This window comes from Balaenoptera musculus, chromosome 3 (assembly GCF_009873245.2).
Source record: "Balaenoptera musculus isolate JJ_BM4_2016_0621 chromosome 3, mBalMus1.pri.v3, whole genome shotgun sequence".
In the NCBI taxonomy this organism is placed as follows: domain Eukaryota; kingdom Metazoa; phylum Chordata; class Mammalia; order Artiodactyla; family Balaenopteridae; genus Balaenoptera; species Balaenoptera musculus.
The window spans coordinates 54,629,600-54,646,802 of NC_045787.1; the positions used below are offsets into that span (position 1 = coordinate 54,629,600).

A 17,203-nucleotide genomic window follows, 5' to 3' on the forward strand; every position below is an offset into this window, starting at 1 on the left:
TACCAACAGTGTTATCAAACTTGGATTTTTGCTGGTCTTGATAGATTATAAAATAAAATAATATCACAGTATGGTATATATACCCCACTCCTCCTTTTTTGACAGGGGTATGTAATTCTATTTTTTTTTTTCCCTTCAGTTGCTTACTTAAAAATTTTCTAACCTAAGGAAAAGTCAAAAGACCAATGAACATCTGTATATAATTCCCCATAGATTCTCCGATTCTTAATATCTTTTCACATTTGTGCTTGCTCGCTCTACTTTTTTTTTTTTCAATCTTTTTTTTTCTTTTTTCTTTTTTGGCCGTGCTGCACGGCATGTGGGATCTTAGTTCCCCGACCAGGGATCGAACCTGCACCCACTGCGTTGGAAACGTGGCGTCTTAACCACTGGACCGCCAGGGAAGTCCAGCTCGCTCCACTTTTAATTTGTACATTTCTTATTGGGAGTGAAGCTGAGCATCTATTCACATTTAAAACCTATTTTTATTTTGTTTTTTTGTGAGTTCATATCCTTTTTCCAGTTTTCTAATGAGTTACTGGTATTGTTCTGTAGGAGGTCTTTACATTTTAGAGAGGTTAGCCTTGTGATATGAGTTGTAAAACATGTTTTCTTGGTTTGTAGTTTGACTTCTGACATATGTTTTGGCCATGTAAAAGTTTTTGATTTTTTTTGTTGTCAGATCTCTCTCCTTTTTTTTTTTTTTTTCTTTTATGGCTCCTGATCTTTTAATCAAGTTTTAGAAAGGCTTACTCCACCTCAAAGTTACAAAAGAATTCATTCATGTTTTCTCTATGGTTTCACTTAAATCTTTGATCCATTTAGAATACATTGTGAGTACAGTGCAAGGAATGGAGCTAATTTTATTTTATTCCCCAGTATTACTAGTTTTCCCATCACCGTTAATTTAACATTTATTTAAAAAAATATATTATTTTTGTGGTCATCTTATTCTATTTTGAAATGCCAACTTTATTGTATACTAAAATCATGTATTTTGGAGTCATCATCTCAGTTTTCTTTTGTGTTTCATTTATCTGTTATTCGTGTGTTAGTACCACAATATTTTAATTATTGATGCTAAGTAGTATATTTTTAACATCTGATAAAACAAATTAGTTACCCTTCATTGCTCTTCTTGTTCAGTCTTCTTTGCTACGTTTATTGTAAGTAAGCTTAAAGGAGTTCTTTTCTAGCTGTGAATGGATTTTTAAAGAATTTTCCAGAATTTCTTTTGAAATATGCCTGCATGTTGGTACAATTTAAATAATGTTAATTTTCTAGGGAAACTGATCAAACAGAAAGTATTAAACCGATGACAAGAGGACGACTCCAGAGACCTAAACCCAATTTATCAAGGGCAGTTGGGAAGAAATCAGTTCTTTCACAAGGGAAAACAGATGCAGAGAACAAGAGTTTACATACAGAAACTTCGGTTGAAAAGGTATGGAGTAAGAGACTTAATGGAAATTAAATTATAAAGTATTTTTTCTAAATAGTTGGGAATAAAAATGTTTACACTTGTAATTACAAAGTAATGTTACCAATAGTAAAGCCAAGATATGAGAACTTCACACATTAATATTAAATTTGTCTTACTAGTCTCATGTTGTATACATTTTCTTTAGAATATAGGATATATCATTTCGAACATCCTTAGTAGTAACAAATATGTCTTTTGTTTACTTATATAAAGTATGTATTCAAAAATATTTTTTAACCAGCTATAATAAAATTATAACCACAACCCTCTTATCTATACACAGAATATTCCTCTGTTTGTCCTTCATAAACTTTATTTCTCTTTTTATGGAAGTAAACATTTTTGTAGATTTTAGCCATATATAAAATACAAAACTTTTTTTCTCTGAAACTATCCATTTACACTTTCTTGGAGTTAATTGATCTTTTTAATAGCTGCATCAGGTTAACATTATTATAATTTACCTAACCATTTCTCTAATGTTTAGGTTGTTTCCATTTTTTTAACCCTTGTAAATAAAAGCAAACAATTTTGTAAATAGGCAAAGAATAAATTTCCAGAAGTGGTGGGATTAATGCGCCAAAGTATTTTAAATATTTTTTGGCTCTTGTTAGGCATTGTCAAACTGACAGTCAAAAAAAGGAATCTTGGGAATTCCCTGGAGGTCCAGTTGTTAGGACGCTTTTACTGCCTGGGCCAGGATTCGATCCCTGGTTGGGGAACTAAGATCCCACAAGCCCCGTGACCAAAAAAAAAAAGAATCTATTTACATTGCTTTAAGCATTAAATGAATGTTCCTGTTTCCTTATATCCTTGCCAGCATTATATTATTAAAAATGTTTTATTTTTGCTAAAATAATTTTTAAAATTTTAGTCGTTTTTCCTCTTATGTGAAATCTTTTTTATCTTAATAATATAACTGTAACTATATTATTATAATCTTATGAGATGTTTTTAAATTCTAGAAGATTGGGAAAATACAGATTCATGTAAAAATTAAAACAAAAGTTAATTTTATTATCTACATGCAACCAACCTTTTAGACTATATCCTTCCAGCTTTTCTTGTACATACTTGAGTAGTAGTATTAATTCACTTTTGTATCCTCTGGTATTTTAACATTTCATAAATATTTTTCCATATCATTAAATATCTTTTGAAAAACATGGTTTTTAGTGACTTCATAGTATTCTATCAATGGGTATAACTGAATTTATTTAACCGTTTATTCATTATTGGATATTTTGTCAGTTTACAGTGTTTGCTGTTTTGCATAATGTTCCAGTGAACATCCTTGTACTTAAATCTTTGTCTAGATATTTTTTTAGAGTAGAGTCTTAGAAATGATATTACTGGGTCAAAGAGTATGAACATTATTAAAGCTCTTGATTCATGTTGGCAAAAGGCTTTCCAGAAAGGATATACCAATTTGTGCTTCTATCAGTGATGTATGAGATTATATGTTTAAAAGGTTCTCATCTGCCTTTATGATTTTAACAACTCTCTTTTAATAATTAGGAGTACAAAAAAGTGAAACTTTATTGTTTTAATTTCCATTTATTTATTTATTACAAAGTTTGAACTTTATGTTAAGTAGATTAAATGTAAAAAATTAAATTCGTAGAATCATATGGAAAAGGATAAAATGAATGCACTTGGTATTTCTGGAATGGAGAATAAAGAGAAAGAGAATCCAGAAGCTGACACTGCATCTAAGTAAGTATTTCGGAAATAGAATAAAAATAGTGACTCTTAGGAATGATTGTAATGACTTATTTTCTACTTAATAATGTCTGCATTTTATTTTCAGCTAGTGTCCATTTTTAACTATAGGGATTGTTGAAACATTTTAATAATGCTCTTTATGCTTGGTATTGTAGAAATAAATTATAGTATGGATCCACTGGTGAGCAATTACGTTTCTCCCTCAACTTACTAACAAGATTTTAACAAAGTCTTGTTAGATAAATTAATGGTTAAGATATATGTTTCTGGATAATTTTATTTATAGCAAGGGGTTTCCAAAGGGAATATTTAGGGGAATTCCCTAGTGGTCCAGTGGTTAGTGCTCCGTGCTGCTACTGCCGGGGGCATAGGTTTGATCCCTGGTTGGGGAACTAAGATCTCGCATGCCGCGCGGTGTGACCAGAAAAAAAGGGCGATGGGGAACCTTTAACTTGGAGTAGAGATCTAGAATAGGCCTTGCTCCAATATAAATCTGAACCAGTGGATTCTGGACTGTATGTTTATTCCATATTCTGTGTCCAGTGCCCTGGAGGTGTATGTACACAATGGTGTCCTGAGTGGGGAATAGTATTCCATGCTTGTCAGGTATAGATTTTTCCAATTTTGTGATAACAATTTGATTTTAAAATGCTTCTTATAGTCATGCTTTTAGGACTATGTCTGTTCTAGAGGGTTAAGGTATGAGAGGTGTGTATCTTTGAGGGTGTTCTTAAGGATACTTGTGAATTATTTGTTTCCAAATGGTTTACTTATTTATACCTGGAGAAGAGAATACTGAAAACAAGCATGTATGTGGATATACAAGTAATTATGTGACTTCAGAATAACCATTGATTTATTCCTTTGTAATTACTCTAGTTTGAGTGAAAAAATTTGTCTGCAGGAAGATGATCAACTAAAGGCTTTCAGACCTGCACGCCTAATGAGGGGCTTATTGCAAAGGCCAAAGCCAAATGTAGGTAAAGCTGCTGAAAGAAAAGAAACTGTTACATCACAGGAAAAAATTGGGGCCAGTGTAGAAAAGAATGAAAATGAGTCCTGTATTGATAGAGATGTAAGTACTCTGATGCCCTCCAGTTTTTTGTTAAACAAATACATAAGCCTACTTTCATCCCCCTTTTTAAACAGCAATACTGTATACAATTATGTATATTGTTCTTTAAATTTAATGCCCAAATCTCATAGCCAGCAGCTTTGCTAATTGTGAAGGCACTTAGCTCTCAGCTCTGTGGATTTTAAGCATTTATATGATGAATCATCTGCTTTCACCTTACTCATGTTTGGACTTGCCTTCCCCCATCACTCAGCAGGTGTTTGAATTTTACTTCCCTTCTGAAAATATAGCTAGGTATATGAATTTTAATACTGACTTAAACAAAATAAAATGTTAAAAGCTCCCTCCTAAAATATTCCAACAACAAAGATGATAAATTTTAGATTGTTTACCTAATAGCTGGTCTTTGTGATAAGAGTAAGAGTTGGCATGATTTGAGATTTGAATTTCTTCTGTTATGATTCCCAGGGTCTATAATGTGATTATAATAATCAAAAAGATTTAGAAAGATAGACCCCAAGGGATAATTTTAACAGATCAGACTGAAGCAGTTACTTGCTTTCTGATTAGGAGGAAAAGAATGGGGGCTTTGAGATGAGGTAAAAGGTGTGGCTTGTGAAATTTCCTATATCTAAAGAACAAACATTAAAAAGTGCCGCTTAGGGAATTCCCTGGTGGTCCAGTGGTTAGGACTCCGTGCTTCCACTGCAGGGGGCCCGGGTAAGATTCCGCAAGCTGCACAGCGTGGCACCACCCCACACCCCCGCCAAAAAAAAGAGTGCCCCTTGAATATCATTTTATAATTTTGAAATGTTTACCATTTTCCTTATACTCAAGTCATATATAATTTTCAATGAAGTCTTTTATAAATGTGTGTTACATTGTGAGACCTAAAACTTTTTAAAAAAATGTGTTTGTTTTTAAGACTCCTGAACAAATAGAAGATCAGTCATGTAAAAATTTTGATTGTGAAGACATCACGTCACAATCTGAAAAAAAGATACTTCTTTTCAAAATGTGCAGGTCAGATGAGCCCAAGGCTCTTAATGAATGTCTAAGGTAAGCATCATCTTATTAATGACATAATGTTTGAATTATGTGTAAAGTTTTAGAAATCTTAATCATTTTTTAAAAATAGCAAATCAGACTGATTTTTGTTATCTGTATATCAAGTTACATAATATTTACAAGTGTAAATTCACCTTTCAAGGCAGTTTATGTCATTGCCTTCATGTTGATTTCTCACTTATTGGTATTTTGATGAATTGATTTACCATCGCAAATTAGACCTTGAGTTAACATGGATAGTATTATCACTTCACATGCATAGTAAATTACATGTTTATATCCAGATGTGAAAATGCTACTTACTTCTTAATATTGTTTCTTGGGATTAGATTGATCACATATTACCTTTATTTAAGGTTTATGTAAATTTTAAGTAAAACTCATACTTCCATAGCCACAGCTCTCTGAATTTGTTGTTTCCCCTCTGCAGGATATTAAACCCAGATCAACGGAATTATTAGTGTGCTTTTAAAAACTTTTTTCCTTTTGGAATATTCAATGCACAAAAGTACTGAGAACAGAATAACAGACTCCCATGTACCTACTATCTAGTTTCAACAATTATTTATAGTTTACCAATCTTTACATGTAAAGTCTGGCCTATTGTATACTTTATTACAGCTGTATGAGCCTGTTTTAAATACTACCTAACCTGAGAGTGAAAGCTAGGTTTCCTGAACTACTCAAAGATCTTATTAGAAGACAGAAAAATTCCTTTATTCCTCTCTTCTTTCTCTATTCCTTTGTACCCCTTCCCTACACCCCCAACCTATTTTACTTCTCTGCCACACAAACTCTGGGTAGAAGCCTGTACAACTGCATTACTTGTTGCATATCTCTGATACAAATATTAATTATAGATATCTGACAATTTGGATATTTTGTTTGTATTTTTTTAGTTTAAGCCAGACTCCATTTTCATGTGGCTTAGTAGAAAACCAAGTTTTCCCTGGGTGGCCTTTGGGTTTTAGAACCCTGCTGGATTGTTCATAACTAATATCCAGTCTGATATCAACAACTTTCCTCTCCAAAGGCAGTGGCCTTTCTGGCCTTTGAATCTCCAGTATTCATAAAAACAATTCTAAGATTCTGTGTTTTATCAAATCATATGCCTGTTTATATCCAATAGGCAGTTTCCCTCCTCCCCAGTCTCAAACACTTTGAACTGTTCAAGATGCTATGTAAGAAACTGAAAGAAGAGAAATATCTACACAAGAAAAGGGCCTCAGAGGGTCAAAATCTTAACCAGTCACTAAGTGCTCTTTCATTCATTTGTATATTTTTATTGGTTTTACTCTCTATTATTATGATAAAGCACAAAGCAGAGCATGCTGCTGCTTTTTTGAAGAACAAGGTGCTTATACAAGATAGTGATTGTTGTGTGCCCAGTAGCATTCAACAGACTGCGAAACGTTGTTGTTTATTTACTCTTTTCTTTCATTCCCACATTGTATTATGAAATCACAAGCTTTTAGAGAAGTGACTGTACAGGAAATCTCATTTTTAATTGTTTTTAAAAAGTGAGGAGGGGCAGACCTAGTTTTTAGTCATAAGACTGTACCTTATTCAAATTATACCTCCACCCAGCTATTTGAGATCCTGGTTAGTTCTGGCCATATAAATGAGTTCTTTAACTCTTATAGCAAGACATATGTCTGGATAAAGGAGAGTAGGGGCGAAAAGGTAGGAATAGCAGACACAAATTGGTCTAGCTCCAATGTAGAGGACTCGGAGAGTCTTTCTCAGCCAGTATTTGCCGAGGTTGATGTGGATGACAATTAGAAAGAGACTATTTAAGCCCGATTAGCTGCTACTCTAATTGACCTTATTGACAGATTTCTCTGTATATATGTCTCTATATAATAAATATATTTAATTATTTAAAAAATTTACTGTAATTTCCAAGGATGGAATTTCTTCTCTACTTTAATTTTTAAATTTTGCCCAGAGATTCCTGGTGCTTCGTTAATTTTTTTTTTTTTTTTTTTTTTTTTAATTTGAGAGTTCCTTGGTTTTCAGTAGTGATTTCTCAACCATATCTCTTCAGTTGGCAGTCTAGTTTACAATTTGATTGTGTGTCTTTTTTTTTTTTTAATAGTATTCAAGAGGATAATAAAGCAAATAAACAAGTTCAAATTCTAAAGACTCGATTTCAGAAACCAAAGCCAAATATAGGAAGAAGAACTGGAAGAAGAGAAATTTTCTCAAAGGAAGAAGAGGTACCAAAGGAAGTTCTTGCCTCCAAGGAGACGACAGCAGCTTTGAGAGAAACTGCAAGATTGGAAACCTCACCAAGGGAAAAGGTGCCTGTGGAGGCTAATACTGCTAAGGAAATGGAGCCAGATTTAAAAGAAACTGAAAGAAAAGATATCTCTCCCGGGGAGAAAATACCAGAAATGATTGATGTCACTGTGGAAATGGAGACAGATTTGAGAGAGACTGGAAGAGAGATTTTCCCAAGGGAGAAGATAACAAAGGTGACTGATGCCACTGAGGAAAGAGAGACAGATTTGGAAGAGACTGAAAGAAGAGAAATATCCCTACAGGAAAATGCCCCGGAGGAGGTCGATACTATTGGTGAAGTGAAGACAGGTTTGAAAGAAACTGGAAGAGAGATTTCCCCAAGGGAGGAGATACCAGAGATGATTGATGCCGCTGAGGAAGTAGAGACAGATTTAGAAGAAACTGAAAGAAGAGAAATACCTACACAAGAAAAGACCTCAGGGCTCAGAACTATAGATGATGAAATGGAGAGAGATTTGAACAAAATTGGAATAGAAATTTCCCCAAGGGAAAATGTACTAGTGGGGACCAGTGCCACAGGGGAAAGGGAGATTGATTTGGAAGAAACTGGAAAAAGAGACATTTCCCTGATGGAGAAGGTATCAGGAAAGATGACTGCCATTGAGGAAACAGAGGCAGATTTGAAAGAAACTGGAAGAGAAATTTCCTTGAGGAAAAGCGGATCAGAAGAGATCAGTGCTTCTGAGGAAAAGGTGGCAGATTTGGAAAAAACTGGAAAAATAGACATTTCTCTAAGGGAAAATGAACCAGAGGAGACTGGGACCTCAAGACAAACTGAGACAGATTCATTGCAGAGGGGTAGTGGTGACTGCAGTGCTGTGCCTTCACTAAATATTAAGTATGTGTTTTTCTGTCCTTCAAAAAATATTTTTTTGAATACTTTTTCAGGAAAAACAAATCAAAATAATTCCAGGATTATTGCCCTTAAGTCCAACAACATTTAAAGTCTCTAAAAGCATAATGTCTTCCCAGTCCTAATTCTGTGTTTCAGGACCTTAAAGAAATTATATATATATATATTTTTTAATAATTGAAAAAATTTATAATTGTGGAAAAGTTACTGTTCTTAATGTCAGTTTAAAGTTGCTCTTAGATAAAAGGAATATAAGAGATTGGACTGAATTTGTGCTAATTCTAGTATGAACATACACTGGAATTATTTCTTTTGACCATATCTGTATCAGTTTTCTCTTTATTTCCTGTCCCACCCTGCTTCACCTCCACTTTTAAAAGTTCATCTTATTAAAAGTTTCCAGTAATTGAAGTTGAAGCTATTCTAACATTTTCCAGTTTTCTAACTTTTTTTTGGATAGGTAATGGCATTTGTAGTTTGGAAAAACATATAATAATATGCAATATAGAAAGAAGAGTTTTCCAAATTCTGTGTTTTAGCATTTTGTAAATTAACTTTTATTTTACTTACAAATTAAAAAACCCCCAAACTTCTGCATTTTAAAAACAGTGTGAAGAATATAGGCTTTTATTTGAAATGTATGACATGCTTAAGGAATATTTTATATGTGTGCTGATTTATTTCCAGGACATTAGCAGTGAAGTACAATCCATGGTGCATGTATCTGTAGAAGAAAAAAGAAATTCTGAAAAGGAAATATCAAGTCAGTTGAGTCACTTGAACATTTCTTCACAGACTTCTGAGCTTGATAAAATAGAAGACCAGAGGATGCGATCTCCAGATGTTCCAGAGCAGTTTTCAGATATTAATTTAAGGTACAAGTATATAGGTCTGTGTGCTTGTAAAGAGAAAGCATATAAAGTTATATTTGCAGATTATGTTAAACTAAATAAGGTTTTAAGACATATCATCTATAGCATAGTGTTGAAAATTTTAAGCTGGTTTGGGGAAGACAAGGAGAGATTTGAGGTCCTTCTGACAGTAGATTGTAAGAATTACTAACATACAAAATTGTGTACAACACATACTTTTAAGTCAGTACAGGTGTAACAAATCTGTATTTTCTTTGTGCGAAGATGATATAATTCCTAGGCTTATAGCTGGATTGTACCACTCATGTTTTTCAGGATCTACCAAATAGTCCGATTTGTTTTCCTGTTAAGAATTAGAATTAAATATTTACGGCCAGTCTCTAAGGTTGTGCTAAGACTCCGCTCCCACTGCCCCTTCATTTCATCCTAAAGCTTGATAATCCTTGTTCCAAAAGCAAATCTCTTCCTCAAGAACAGAAGCCATTTGAAGTGAAACCAGCACCTTTTGTGAGAAGTAGATTCAAAAGACCAAAACCAAACTTAGCAAGAGCAGCTTCAAAAAGAGAGACTATAGAAGCAGAAAAACACGCACCTGGGAAGAAAGTGGAAGCTGATAAAAAAGGGACTGTGGTGATACAGCAGAATGGAGAACAAACGAGAACTCTCCCTTCTCAACGTGTGAGTGTTATTTAAGATGGAGGTTTTCTGTTTTAGTTATTATAATTACTGAAGTAAAACACTTGGAATTAAAAATTCGCAAATATTTCCTTATGTAATTTTTGCTGTGTGTGATATTGGTGCTGTACTTAATGTACCTCATTGTTCCATGTGGTTTGTGTAAGAATCTTGAATCTCTGATGGTGGGCAAATGTGTCATGGGAAGGATTTTAAGAGGCCCAGGCTCTAGTTCAAGTTCTGACCTTTATTCATTATGTGACCATAGCCAAATGATGCAACTAGTTTCTTCACAGGAAAAATGAGAATGAGAGTCCATCTTTATTTCCCCTCTGTTGTGAAGGTGAAATAAAAAGTTAAAAGCTTGATATGAGTTAAGGAGATTATTTTATTTACTTGATTAACTTGGTCTATAAGAGATTAAGATGTGTGATACAGCATCAAAAACCTTGAAATGAACGTTAACACTCATAAGTTGAGCGTTCTAAACATATGAAGTACTTTTTGAATTAAATTCTTCTTTTACATGTTAGCTCAGTTCTTACTGTGCTTGAACATTTGTACGTTTTCCTCCTAATCGTATGTTTAAAAAGGATAAATCATGGGAATTCCCTGGTGGTCCAGTGGTTAGGACTCTGCACTTTCACTGCCGAGGGCCCGGGTTCAATCCTGGTTGGGGAACTAAAATCCCACAAGCTGTGAGGCATGGCCAAAAGAAACAAAAACAAAAACAAAAAGAAAAAAACCACCACTTTCATTTATTTATTTATTTTAATTTAATTTAATTTAATTTATTTATTTTTTGGCCATGCCATGTGGCATGTGGGATCTTAGTTCCCTGACCAGGGATTGAACTTGTGCCCCCTGTGGTGGAAGCACAGAGTCTTTTTTTTTTTTTTTTTTTTTTTTTTTTTTTTTGGCTGCGTTGGGTCTTCGTTGCTGCGTGTGAGCTTTCTCTAGTTGCGGTGAGCAGGGGCTACTCTTCGTTGCGGTGCATGGGCTTCTCACTGCGGTGGCTTCTCTTGTTGCGGAGCACGGGCTCTAGGTGCACGGGCTTCAGTAGTTGTGGCATGCGGGCTCAGTAGTTGTGGTGCACGGGCTTAGTTGCTCTGCGGCATGTGGGATTTTCCTGGACCAGGGATTGAACCCGTGTCCCCTGCATTGGCAGGCGGATTCTTAACCACTGTGCCCACAGGGAAGGCCCAAGTGCAGAGTCTTAACCACTGGACCGCCAGGGAAGTACCCAAAATCACTTTTTATTGATTATTTTAAATGATTATAAAAATTGCAAGGCTTCCCTGGTGGCGCATGAGCCACAATTGCTGAGCCTGCGCGTCTGGAGCCTGTGCTCCGCAACGAGAGGCCGCGATAGTGAGAGGCCAGCGCACCGCGATGAAGAGTGGCCCCCGCTTGCCACAACTAGAGAAAGCCCTCGTACAGAAACGAAGACCCAACACAGCCATAAATTAAAAAAAAAAAAAAAAAATTGCAAATTGGGAAAAATATATCATCTAAAAAGTTAGAGTCCTTTATAATGTTCCATCTTTCTCTCCCAAGTTAGTCCATCTCTCCCTCCCAAGTTAGCAATTTTAAATATGTCTACCTAAACTTTTCTGTATAGATACTTATTTATATAAATAATAAAATGTGCGGGTATTTATTTTCATTGTTTTACAAAAATGGCATCATATTCTGCCTTCTGATTTTTTTTCACTTAACACAGTATTGTGAACATCTTTTTTTTTTTTTTAAATAATTTATTGCTGTGCTGGGTGTTCGTTGATGCACACGGGCTTTCTCTAGTCGTGGCGAGCGGAGGCTACTCTTCGTTGCGGTGCACGGGCTTATTGCGGTGGCTTCTCTTGTTGCAGAGCATGGGCTCTAGGCGCATGGGCTTCAGTAGTTGTGGGCTCAGTAGTTGTGGCGCACAAGCTTAGTTGCTCCGCAGCATGTGGGATCTTCCCGGACTAGGGCTCGAACCTGTGTCCCCTGCATTGGCAGGCGGATTCTTAACCACTGCACCACCAGGGAAGTCCATGAACATCTTTTTGGATCAGTATATAGAAATTAAACTTCTTTTAAATGACTGTACTGTTTCATTGTAAAGAAATTATAATTTATTTAGTTCCCTACTGATTTGTCTTGTTTCCAATTTTTTGTTTTTCCTTTTCTTTTTCTTTCCTTTTTTGGGGGGGGCTATTATATTGCTGTAATAAATATCCTTGTGTATAATTTTCTAGATAGTTATTTGAGTGTTTTTATAAGATATATTTCTAGAAGTAGAATTGCTGGAAATAAAAATTCTTGATAGATATTGCCCTGTTGTCTACAAAGACTGTATCAGTTTATTTTTCTAACAGTTTTTTAAAGTTTCTATTTCCCTATACTTTTACCAACCCTCGATGAAATTTTTTTTTTTTAATCTGCCTTCTAGGATGTGGCTTCCCTAATGACATCAACAGAAAAAGACAAATCAGATCACAGTCAAGAGGAGGCTGTGATATTACCATGTGTACAGACTGAAAAGGACCTTTCCCCTTCGAGTTCTTGTGAACCTATAAAGGAGTCTCAGTCTACACAAGCCCAGGAAAAGGAATTAGTTGTCTCTATGGGGTAAGCAGTGATAGTTTTATTAAAAATCTAAAATAGGAGAATTATTTCAAATAGTTCTTCATTTCTTTTTTTAAGAAATGTGTTAATGTATTTTGAAAGTGAGTATCAAGAATACTTGGTTTATTTTTATTCATATGGCCTAAAATACAAAATCAGGTTGAGTTCAACACCTTTTAACACTTGCCTGCTTATATTCACTGTTAGCTGCTTAAGATCTTATACAGAGCAATGCATTTAAAAGTATATGTATATAGGGTATGTATTCATTACCTTTTTAAAAATTGTAGTAAGATACATATAACATAAAATTTACTATTTTAACCATTTTTAAGTGTACAGTCCAATGGCATTAAGTACATTCACATCGTTGGACACCATTACCACCGTTCATCTCCAGAACATTCTTCTTCCCAAACTGAAACTCTGTCCCCATTAAACAATAACTTCCCATTCCCCCTACCTCCAGTCCCTGGCAGCCACCATTGTGCTTTCTGTTACCATGAATTTGGATATTGTAGGTACCTCATATAAGTTCAGTACCTTTTGAGAATTGAAATAACTATTTTTTTGTAAAATGAGATATAATCAGAAAGTAATTTAATTTTCCTTTAATGTACAAAACAGTTTTACAGAGTTTATTAGATTCAAATTTTATATTTTTATAGTAGTTTTCATCTTTTTACAATCGAGCTTTCTCTCTTTTCTCCTGTCCCCTTTTCTAGGACTTATCATATAAACACTTGCGAACAAGAAATGAAGGAAAGCGTTATCCAAACTGCTCCACCAGGAAGGGGCCGACTTCAGAGACCCAGTCCAAACTTAAGAAAGGTTGGACAGAGGCAAGTAATAGAAAAAAGTGAAGCCAAAGAAACAGTTAAGGAAGAAAGGACACTACAAAAAGATGAAACTAAAAAATTCCTGACTGTGGTGAGTTATTGCTATGTAATTAAATCAAGCCTTTTAATGCATATTAAAATATCAAATGGTAGCTCAGACTTGGCTTAGAATATAGGCATCTGATACTCCATACATAACGTGTCTAGTTTTGTTTCAGATTTACCATTGTGGATTTTTTTTTTTTATTGAAAATAAATTTTTTTTTCCTAACTAATGAACCTATTCATTGTGAAAATGTTCAATCAATACAAAATAATATAATAATTAACCCTAGTCTCACCACTCTGAGGTAACCACTGAAAACCTTTTGACATATCTTACCGGATATATCTCCATGCATGCATGTGTGCATACTCATGTAAATTTAAATAATAAAATCATTGTAATCATGTTATTTTGTGACTTACTGTTTTTCACTTATTATATTAAGTGGCTTTCCATGTCATGAAATATGGAGATACATCATTTTTAACTGCAGTGTAACATTCTGCTATTTGGAATGACAGTTTAACCAATCTCTTACTGATGGATCTTTTGATATTAGAAACAAATCTAAGTAGTTTAATGCCCATTTCAACAGATCTTGTTTTTCTGTCCTTTTCTCTAACAAGGGAAAAATCTACATTTAAAATAAAGTGATTGTAATCCTTATTTGAACCCCCCCCCCAAATTAAAAAAAAACACATTGAACTTTTTGGGAGGGAGGTTCACAACAGATGGTTATTGTAGTTTTTAAAGCATTATGTGAACATATTACTGCAGTAATCTTTGAAACTTTCTCTGTACATAGGCAATTTTGTTTTGGGCAGCAAAACATGAACATTGCATACTCAAGTTTGAGACTTCATTTTAAAAAACTAAATACGTTTCTTTTTTATTATTATTAATTAATTAATTTATTTGTTTATCGCTGCATTGGGTCTTCGTTGTTGCGCATGGACTTTCTTTAGTTGCGCGAGCAGGGGCTACTCTTTGTTGTTGTGCGCGGGCTTCTCATTGCGGTGGCTTCTCTTGTTGTGGAGCATGGGCTCTAGGTGCATGGGCTTCAGTAGTTGTGGCACACGGGCTCAGTAGTTGTGGCTTGCGGCCTCAGTAGTTGTGGCTTGCAGGCTGTAGAGCGCAGGCTCAGTAGTTGTGGCACATGGGCTTAGTTGCTCCGCGGCATGTGGGATCTTCCTGGACCAGGGATCGAACCCATGTCTCCTTCATTGGCAGGCAGATTCTTAACTACTGTGCCACCAGGGAAGTCCCTAAATACCTTTCTTAATGATTAAAATATTTTAGGAAGTGTGTTCTGTTGTTAAAAAAAAAAACAAAACTAATATAGTTTTGCATTTCAGCCAAATTCTCAAATTGCAACGGAAATTGAAGTTGTATCCTCCAAAGATTCAGAAGGCAGAATGTATGAAAACCAGAGTCACGTTCTTTTAGAAAACCTTCATGTTAACAAAGTAAATGTTTCAGATGAAAAGACGAGGTAAGTTTGCTTTTAATCAGAAAAGCATAAAACTTTTCAAAGATAAAGGTTGGATATTTGAATAATCGATTTTATGTAATTTCACATTTAGTAAGTTTTATGAAAGAAAAAAGTAATTATGAAGCTAGAATAGTTTAAATCTGCTGAACAGCAGAGGGGGCCAGTTGTGACAGGGGAAGAGGGGAAGAGGAGTAGATATATGAAAGGTAAAGGCTGAGTGGGGAGAAGCGCAGATTATGTAGGACCATTGTAAGGATTTTGAGTTTTACTCTAAATTAGCCTTTAAAGACCAGTGACCTTTGAGGTCAGCCTTTCCTAATGCCTTCATTTATAATTGACTGTATGGATCTAGAGGATTTAAATGGCTTGCTCAAAGTAACATTGGCAGTTTAGTTTTTAAACTTAAGTTTTCAGGATTTATGACTTTAAGACTAGCAAATTCCTATAGTTTATAGGCAGAGCTTCCTGAAAGAAACTTCACATGTTTCAAGAGATTTTATGCTCAGCCTTTGCATTTTTAATGAGCAAGATCTAACTTTCAAATTTCCTGTATAGAAACCCATTACCCACCCACCCCTCTTTTTAAAATCTTTTCTGTTTGTGAAGTTTGTTCAAGCTTTTAGCTTTATCATGACTGATACTTTCTTCAGAGTATATATTCTGTATAGTTTTAAGTTAGCTTATTCTTATGTCCAGCAGTTTCTTACCCCCTTTTAACCCCAGTAGCACTATGAGCTTATATATATATATATACTTTATTCTTAAGTACCTTTGTAGAATCACACTTGATTGTAAGTAGCTTATACTTAAGTTAAATATAACACGTTTTCCCAAATACATTAGCCTACTCTGGAATGTATTAACCAGCATCATTACTTTGTTAGAACTTCCTGTGAACTTCCTTGGTATTTCACTGCTGGAAGAACTTAGCAGGATTGGAACATTTAGAAATGTAACTAACTACTTTCTCTTGTAGGTAATTTATTACAAATATTACTTAAGATTAGTCTTTAATACAGATCTTTCAGAGAACTTATGATCGATACTTACAGACCCAGTTTTTCTTTATAAGTATCCAGATTTATATTAGTTTTAAACTAGCTAATTCAGATCCTTGCCAGTTATTAAATATTTTCCAGGAAACCTTAAGGAAGCTGTTTGTGTTGCCTTGGGAGCTATGGCTACTGTATTGAATGTTAAAACCTTGTCTTTCTCTGATTTGGCAGATACAAATGGGTTATATTGAGATCCTTATGACACTGGCTGTCAATAAACCCTTTTCTATGAAGTGACAGGCGTGTGGTAGGAGAACAGACTCTAGCTTTCAAGCCTGCTCTTGAACCAGAAGGACCAGGGTTGTTGTGACCATTGTATATTTGTTCATGCTTCAGAGCCCAGTTGAAGCATTTCTTTAAAGTGTCATTATGAAGTCCATCTTCAACTACTGGCATTTTTGTTTTGTATCTAGTTATTTCTCTGAAAATTACTTAAAGTAGCATACAACGACACACCAGAATCAATGAATGAAAGTAAAAAAAAGATTAAATATTATTGTGAAAGTATTCCCCAGGCTATATAGAAAATGGAAGTTATAAAAGCTTCTATGTTCTTTCTTTCATATCAGCATGTGTGGTTTCATTTTATATGTTTAGTTTTATAGACTATTTATATATAGTCCTTCGGACATAGAATTGGTTTGTGCCCCAAAATTGCTTAACAGCAGATACTTCAGCAAGAATTCTGATTTTCGTTCTTCAACATGATTTGTTTTTCATTCTAGACATGAACATAAAACGTATGTTCCTAGTCCACCACAAATGTTAAGAAGGCAATTCCAAAAGGCTAAGCCAAATTTGGGAAGAGCACAAGGTAAGAAAGAGGAATCAGACATAGAAAAAGACAGAGCAGATCAGAGTAAGGCAAGGAAGCCAGAAGATAATTTGCTGCAGTATGGAGATTCTGACACCCAGCTTCTTCAAAAAGTAAGTTTGAAAAAAATAATTTATTAGTGGGCTCTATTTTATCAATATCATGAAGGAGAACATTAAAAAAATAGTTTTGCCTTTTGTACTATAACTATTTTCATGAAAATTTGTTGACTTTCCAATATTATGAAAGTTTAGAGACCAATCACTTGTGTATATGTGTGTAAGCTTAGCGC

The 17,203-nt window shown here is 34.6% G+C and overlaps 1 protein-coding gene across 1 annotated transcript in view; it reads left to right on the forward strand.

Annotated features, from left to right (window-relative positions):
* Nucleotides 1-17,203, forward strand: part of BDP1 (B double prime 1, subunit of RNA polymerase III transcription initiation factor IIIB) — a 91,375-nt gene that overhangs the window by 36,008 nt on the left and 38,164 nt on the right. The window contains exons 14-24 of the mRNA XM_036847106.1: nucleotides 1,285-1,444; nucleotides 3,108-3,199; nucleotides 4,088-4,283; nucleotides 5,209-5,342; nucleotides 7,450-8,497; nucleotides 9,196-9,383; nucleotides 9,836-10,058; nucleotides 12,490-12,668; nucleotides 13,391-13,595; nucleotides 14,906-15,042; nucleotides 16,823-17,024. Coding sequence (XP_036703001.1) covers nucleotides 1,285-1,444; nucleotides 3,108-3,199; nucleotides 4,088-4,283; nucleotides 5,209-5,342; nucleotides 7,450-8,497; nucleotides 9,196-9,383; nucleotides 9,836-10,058; nucleotides 12,490-12,668; nucleotides 13,391-13,595; nucleotides 14,906-15,042; nucleotides 16,823-17,024 — 2,764 coding nt within the window. The remainder of the gene's footprint in view (nucleotides 1-1,284; nucleotides 1,445-3,107; nucleotides 3,200-4,087; nucleotides 4,284-5,208; nucleotides 5,343-7,449; nucleotides 8,498-9,195; nucleotides 9,384-9,835; nucleotides 10,059-12,489; nucleotides 12,669-13,390; nucleotides 13,596-14,905; nucleotides 15,043-16,822; nucleotides 17,025-17,203) is intronic.